This window comes from Lepidochelys kempii, chromosome 13 (assembly GCF_965140265.1).
Source record: "Lepidochelys kempii isolate rLepKem1 chromosome 13, rLepKem1.hap2, whole genome shotgun sequence".
In the NCBI taxonomy this organism is placed as follows: domain Eukaryota; kingdom Metazoa; phylum Chordata; order Testudines; family Cheloniidae; genus Lepidochelys; species Lepidochelys kempii.
Window position 1 is genome coordinate 32,830,177 of NC_133268.1, and position 7,758 is coordinate 32,837,934.

Below are 7,758 nucleotides of genomic sequence, written 5' to 3' on the forward strand. Positions count from 1 at the left end.
TGCTGCTGGCTGTGCCTGGCAGAAGGGTTTTATATATATATATATATATATATATATATATATATATATATATATATATATATATAAGGCGTTTGACTGTATATATGTACACATATTTAAGACACCTGAACAACAACTCCCACAAAATGTTGTGTGGTATTAAGTCAAATGCCTTATATATATGCATATATACATATATATATACACACTTTTTCAGCAATACATTTTTTTAACTTTTTTTTTTAATTTTCAAAATTTTGATAAACCAGTACAAATTTTCCTGTGAAATATTTTACTGTTTTTACTGTTAGACAAAACCAACATCTTAAAACATACCAAGAAACCAATATATAACCAGTGGAGATTATTTCGTATGGCACATGTTCAATACAGCCCCGAAAAGAAGCGACATCTAGGCAGTTTAGAGACACGATTGTAGACTGGAAGTCAGGACTTGTCCAGATAACCAGTTAGTGGGTGTCAAGCTGGGGTGAAAATGTACAGCGCTGTGTATTAACTTTCAGTGTGGACCCTGCTGCCATGCACTAAAATTTCTCCAGGAGCATTGACCTACTCCTGTTTCAAAGAACAGTAGAACAGAACACACTAGGGAACCTTTAAAGCTCAGAACCATGGTCCACATGGACAGGTAGCATGTGGTACATTTTCATCCCAGCTTGCTGTGCACTAACTGTTCATTTAGACAAGCCCTCATATTCTGATCTTGGTAACAGAAGTATAAATCAGGAGTTAGTCACTATAAGTGAGGTTGGAATCTGATCCCGGCTCCCTTCTTTAAAGGCTGACATTCTTAACAAACAGAAGTGTGTTCATTTGGTGATTTCAGATAATCAAGGAGTCATAATATCAGAGTTTCCACTACATAAAATATTCACTTCCCTATCAAAACACATTTCTTTTGTTCAAAATTCTCTTGAGGGTCCCTTTCACCTCATTGTTCCTCAGGCTATTGATAATGGGATTTAACATGAGTGTGAAGACTGTGTAGGAAAGAGAGAGCAGCTTTTTGGTGTTTGTGGAGTAAATGGATTTGGGTGGGAGGTAGGTGAAACTGGCCATGCCATAGAATAGAATCACCACAATGAGGTGAGAGGAGCAGGTGGAAAAGATTTTGGGCCTGCCGGTGGCTGTTGGCATCTTTAGGATGGTGGAGATGATATGGACATAGGAAAAGAGGATAATCAGAAAGGGTGGAAAAGTAAGTATAGTGGAGGCAATTAATGCAAACATCTCAAAAAGGTAGGAGTCTGCATAGACGAACTCTAGAATGGTGGGTGCATCACAGAAGAAGTGGTTTAATTCATTGGACCTGCAGAATGGGAAACTAAACAACCATGTTGTTTGCAGACTTCCCACGGGAATCCCTGAAAACCAAGACATCACTGCCAGCTTTTTAAAAAATTTCTTGTTCATGATGGTGGTGTAGCGCAGTGGGTCACACCTGGCCACATAGCGGTTATATGCCATGGCTGACAGGAGGAAGGACTCTGTGATGCCAAAGAAGAAGAAATTTGTATGTGTCATGTCACCAGAGCAGTAGATGTCTTTATTCTTAGAGACGAGGTTCATCAGCATCTTTGGTACAGTGACTAAATTGAAGATGTGCATGAAGGACAAGTTCTGGAGGAAGAAATACACGGGGCAGTGAAGGGCAGAGTCCACTAGTGTGGTAAGGATGATGAGAAAGTTTTCTATCAATGTTAGCAGATAAATAACCAGAAATACCACAAAAAAACAGAAGGTGGATCTGGGGAACCTCAGGAGAATGAACTCAATGATGATGGTCTCATGCCATTTTTTTAAAAAAGTATTTATAATCTGGAGTCATCATGCCATTTTTTTTAAAAAGTATTTATAATCTGGAGTCATCAAAAAGAAAGATCTAGGAATAAATCCTGTCCTGTTTTTTTTTTCTTGAACATCAGAGCTTCTGCATATGTATAACCTGGATCTTCTTGAATTCACTCTGTTGGGGAGGTGGGGTTTCCTGTCTCCAGGATTCTAGTATAAGGATACATTCTTTCAATTCCTCTTCAGAAATGTTCTTCTCCAGTTCCCAGTTCAAGTTAGACAACAGTCAGTATCGCTAAGACTTGGCAAAGATCCACAGTGTCTCAAAACATCATCAAAATGCAGTGTGATGCTCGTTCCCTTTTACACCTCGTTAGGGTAATGATGGAGGAAAGGAGCAGATACCACCCAGAAGTATATGTTCTGCATGAGAGAAAGAAACAAAGAAATGGGGGGGGGAAAGTAGCTTTCATATGATTCCCACCAGCAAACTTAACTCAGTTGATGTTGCTTAGATGTGTAATGTACATTTTTGTTCCCCTGTTGTACTTGCTCCATTTAAATCAAAATGAGTCTACGACTGCTGACTGGCAGAGGCGCATGTAGAAATTATTTCTTCTTCTTTATTTGTTTTCAAAAATTACAACTTGCAACTTGGTTGACAAGTCAAGATTGCCGGTATCAGACCCCAGAAAGAAAAAAAAGAGAAACAAACAACACCCCCCCCAGAAAACCAGGATGATGAAAAAACATAAAAAATAATGAATGATACAACCATAAAGCCATAGAGTTCATGGCCTAACAGGCCCACTGGATCATCTAGTGAGAACTCCTCTCCATCACAGGCCTGCAACACTAGCCATCATCTGCCCACTTAACCCAACAATGATTGGAGTCTGAAAAAAACATAAAATACAAAGAAAACAGTGAAACAAAACAAAAAAAAAGGGTGAAAGAGGTTCAGTGTTACAACACACACAGAAACATGCGCACCCCCACACCACCCATGCCCCACCCACACCCACCCACTCATCAGGAAGACAGGAGCCTTATGAAGAAGATGAAACATACAAAAATAAAGAGAACGGCAATGAAGACCAAGGACTAATCATAATGAAGAGCAGTAAAAATGAAAACACGAAATAAAACACAAAATAGACAATTTTTCCCCATCAAATGAATAATTAAAAAAGAAATTCAAAGAGCCCAGCTGATGGAACAAGTCTCGTTGCTTCCTTGTACTCCCCATTTTCTCTCTCTGTCTCCATCTGTTGTCTCTTGTCTTATATTATAAGATTTTTTGTTCTGAACTTGTACAATACCTAGCACAGGGGTTTTCAGACTTTTGTACTGGTGACCCCTTTCACACAGCAAGCCTCTGAGTGCGACCTTCCTTATAAATTAAAAATACTTTTTAATATATTTAACACCATTGTAAATGCTGGAGGCAAAGCGGGGTTTGGGGTGGAGGCTGACAGCTCGTGATCCCCCATGTAATAACCTTGCAACTCCCTGAGGGGTCCAGAACCCCAGTTTGAGAACACCCCCTAGCACAATGGGGTCCTGGTCACGGACTAGGGCCTCTATGCATTACGTTGATGCAAAGAAATAACAATAACAACAAATGGGGTGAGATGTTGGAGTTGTTATAGGTTTGACATTCAGCCAGCATAAACCCTTAACAAGAAAGAAATGACGAGTTCAGGGTAAATTTTCTACCCTAACTTAACGACTAGACAAAGATCTGTGCAGGACCTGAAATTTCTGTTTGGAAATTCTTGGGAGGTGGACAGGCTTGTGGGAAACCAGAGAAGCAGATTCAGAGCAAGCCTACCTTATTACCATTGAAACCTTAGAAAGAATCAGTATATTCCTGTAGAACAATTTGATTCTGTCAAATCAGCTTTTCCTGATATAAAATGATTCAGGGCAGGAAAGAGCTAGAATTAATTTCAAAGAGGAGGGAGTAACTCAGGGCCCCTGGCTCCCACTCCAGGATGCTCTCCGCTGGTCCAGATAAACCATCAGTTACAGCATCACTGAATTCAGGTTTCAGAGTAGCAGCCATGTTAGTCTGTATTCGCAAAAAGAAAAGGAGTACTAGTGACACCTTAGAGACTTCATGCATCCGAAGTGAGCTGTAGCTCACAAAAGCTTATGCTCAAATAAATTGGTTAGTCTCTAAGGTGCCACTAGTACTCCTTTTCTTTTAGCATCACTGAAGCAAATCAGTCTTCAAAGGTATCTAAGGGAGTTTGTCACCCAACTCCCACTGAAAGTCAATGAGACCTGGTTGCCTGACTCCATCCGGTACCTGTGAATATCTCTGTCTAAATGTCCAGTTTTGATATAAGGAGCCTAATTATTAGCTGTGTAGCTCAGGGAAGCTCCACTTATTTTCAGCTCCCACCCCGGCTGGAGATTGAGATCACACCCTGCCATTTTCGGAGCAGGGTGGGGATAAACATTCCTGTCTGCCTAAAAGTTGTCATGCTTACTGTTAGGCAATAGGTTTAAAACAAACAAAGGGAAGTATTTTTTTACACAACACACAGTCAACCTGTGGAACTCCTTGCCAGAGGATGTTGTGAAGGCCAACACTATAACAGGGTTCAAAAAAGAACAAGATAAGTTCCTGGAGGATAGGTCCAACAATGTCTATTAGATGGGATGGACTGGGATTGTGTCCCTAGCCTCTGTTTGCCAGCAGCTGGGAATGGGCAACAGGGAATGGATTACTTGATGATTACCTATTCTGTTCCTCCCTCTGGGGCACCTGTCATTGACCACTGTCGGAAGACAGAATATTGGGCTAGATGGATTTTGGTCTGACTCAGCATGGCCGCTCTTATGTTCTTATCTTCGTCTGGATGACAATTTGGGGAAACAGCTGTAGAAAAGTCAGATAAAGTAATTTGGAGTTAAAATAAATTTATTTCATCTTTTTTTTAAACTTGTTTAAAAGTTCTCACTTTCTTTCTCATCGAGGCATGTGTCACAACAGATTTGGTCAATACTCACTATTTTTGTACACATTATTCTGCACTGACCAATCAATGTGATCTGGGCACATAAACCCAACAGGATCCTTTCAGAATTCCAGCAATCCACTTTACTACAGTGCCTAGTCCCATAGAATAAAATGTGACCACTCATGCTAGGAAATGAGTGGCAAAATTTGCAGGATCAGTCCCTAAAGAATTGCTGCTCTCAGATATAGTTCTTCAATGTCAGAGGCCTCAAGCCTGATCTTTCAAACGTGGAGTTTATGGCACTCAAAAAAAAAAAAAAAAAAGGATTAATCCTTGATGGAAAAAATTATTCATTTGAACAAGAATTACTCTTTGGATTAGGACCAGACATGTATGATCATTGCAGACATGAATTATTATGATTATGATGATGATTATTATTAATAATAATAAATGATAATTTAAGTAAAGAAGAAGATAGAGGCTTAATGGGTGCAGTGGCAGGGAAGCCAACGAAGAGATAGAGCAGCAAGCAAAGTGTCTATATTGCTTGGGGCAGCTGACACATCAGGAAGGATGAGAGTAAAGGAAGCATCAATTGTATTTAGCTTTAAAGAGGTTATTAGAGTCCTCAGTGCGGAGGAACCAGGTCCAACTGGAGGAAGTCAGTTAAAGGTAAGAAAATAAAAGAGCTGTTGTTCCTGTTTCAATAGAGCACAACAGCTGGGGAGTATCTATTTCACAAACAGTAATGAGACTGGGGAGGTCAGTTTCAGCTCCCTGCCCATACGAACCTGGAGAAAGCTGGGCAATTTTAATGAGGTAAATCACTGACAGCAGTGGGTGTCCATTTCTTGTCTGAGTAGCATGGAAGGATCCTTAACAAATGAATCCTGGTCCATTGGAAGGATTTAAATATCTCTAGATAAGAACTCCTTTTAGCCCAGCCCATGTACATCCTCGCCCACATCTGGAATTTACGGCGGTTCCTCCACAGCAGAGCCACTTTAGTTACCTTTGATAAATCCCCTTAAACCACAGCTGGAACAGCTGCGCCTGTGTTATCTTATCTTATTTTTTAGGGAATGACTCATTAAACTGCTGTTTGACTTTCCTTACTCAAATTCACAGATATGTTCTCATGATTCCTGTGTCTATATCACGGGGGGAGGGGAAGTTTCAGTGATAGTGGGGCACCAAACCACACCTTGCGCTTTTGTTAATTCCCCGTGGTTTCCTTCTCTCCCTAATATTGATTTGAAATCAATGATTGTTATCAGAAGTGTTTACCTGCCTGCTTCCGTGCTTGACAGGACACAATTTTTAATGCATTCGTGGGACTACGCTACCCTAGCTTCACCTTCTCTCTAAAAGCTGTTCTCAAGGAAATGTTGTAGCAAACCATGTAAATACAGCCCTGTCTCAACTACTAGTGATGGGCCACTTTTACATGTATGAAAAGTATCATAGCACAACTATAGCCATTGGGCCAGATTCCCAGCTGCTGTAGCCTAACATCGCTCCAGTGATGTTGTGCAGTTATTTTGCTCCCTAGATCATGAGAGAAACCTGAATAAAATCTAGTCATGAGAGCAGTTTGTTAGAAAAGAGTGAATAAATAGTGTTATTTTGCCCAACTGCAGAGAAGGAATAATCCAGTGTCATATTCTTCAGTATTTATTGTTCCCACAAACATTTCTTCATGTTCACTGGGACCTCTGTGTAAGAATAATAATTAATCAGACACAGATGAATATTTATATTTATTGCTGGTTCTCATTTTATTCCAGCCAAACCCTATTTATTTGTTTAGTCATTTAAATACTTTCCGCTGTACAAGAAAATAAAACCCAATCAAATCTCTGGGTGGCCTTGAAAATCTTTTCAAAAGGTACTTTTCAACAATGAAACCCATAATTAAATACCACAGGGTCAAAAAACCCAGCAGCAACATAGGACTGACAGAAACTGAGCCATCACCCCCCAACACCCAGCTCCCAGAATCTCTCTCCCGTGTCCCACAGCATGGCTACCCAGCCCTAGCCCATCCCATATGTCCCTGTGTGCATCAAAGAAGATGACAGTTGCTTTGTGCCCTGAAGGTTGACAAACTCATGACAAGTTGGAGCACAGGGGATATGAATTCCAAAGATGTGGAACCTTCATGTATAACAGCCTGACAAAAAGCCTCCTCCCGTAGACCAATGAGGCTCCAGCTCTGTTACTTCCATTGACTTTAACAGTGGTAGCGGGTGACCTATGGATCAGTTAGATAGAGTTTTATGGCAGGGAATCTGAGTTGGTTAAAGAATAAGGTGCCTAAATACCCTTTGAACTCAGTCAGAGCTGGGTGCCTAACTTCCAGCCCACATGTCAAAATGGTTATCTTAGAATCAACCTGGAAGCCAACAGAGAGCTCATGCAGAAGAGAGAAGCAAGATATGGTAATGGAAAGAAACATTGCACGGACACTTTACAGGTACACCGGGAAAGAAGAGGCTTCATTCTCATCTCATTTCTCATGGTATAAATCTGGAGTTACTCTAGATATTCAGAGGTGTATCTGAGATCAGACTCCCATTCATGGTCCTTGTTTAAAATACAAGCTGAGGTTTTTAAAGGGGACTAAGAGAGTCAGAAAGCCAAATTTCCATTCAAATTGGATCCATGGTGCAGGGTCTATATTAAAACTAAGTGTAGTATTTGCAATGGACGTAAGGAATTTGGGGAACTATCTCCTGTTGACCCCCTTTGCCCTTTTGAAAGTCCGAACAAAACCAATATAGTTTGAGATTTGTATTCTCTCCATGTACGATACCAAAGGCCACATGGTGACAGCCTTTGAGTTAATAGAAACATTCAAGTGCCTGGGGAGAAAAAAAAAATCACAATTGCCTTGAATATATTTGCAAGCCCAGCATTCTCCTGACGGCCCCCTTCACCTCTTTGTTTCTCATGCTGTAGATGATGGGGT

The 7,758-nt window shown here is 40.5% G+C and overlaps 1 protein-coding gene across 1 annotated transcript in view; it reads right to left on the reverse strand.

Annotated features, from left to right (window-relative positions):
• Positions 1-903: 903 nt before the first annotated feature.
• The window catches only part of LOC140897197 (olfactory receptor 10A2-like), a 10,404-nt gene continuing 3,549 nt past the window's right edge, over positions 904-7,758 (reverse strand). The window contains exon 2 of the mRNA XM_073309592.1: positions 904-1,768. Coding sequence (XP_073165693.1) covers positions 904-1,768 — 865 coding nt within the window. The remainder of the gene's footprint in view (positions 1,769-7,758) is intronic.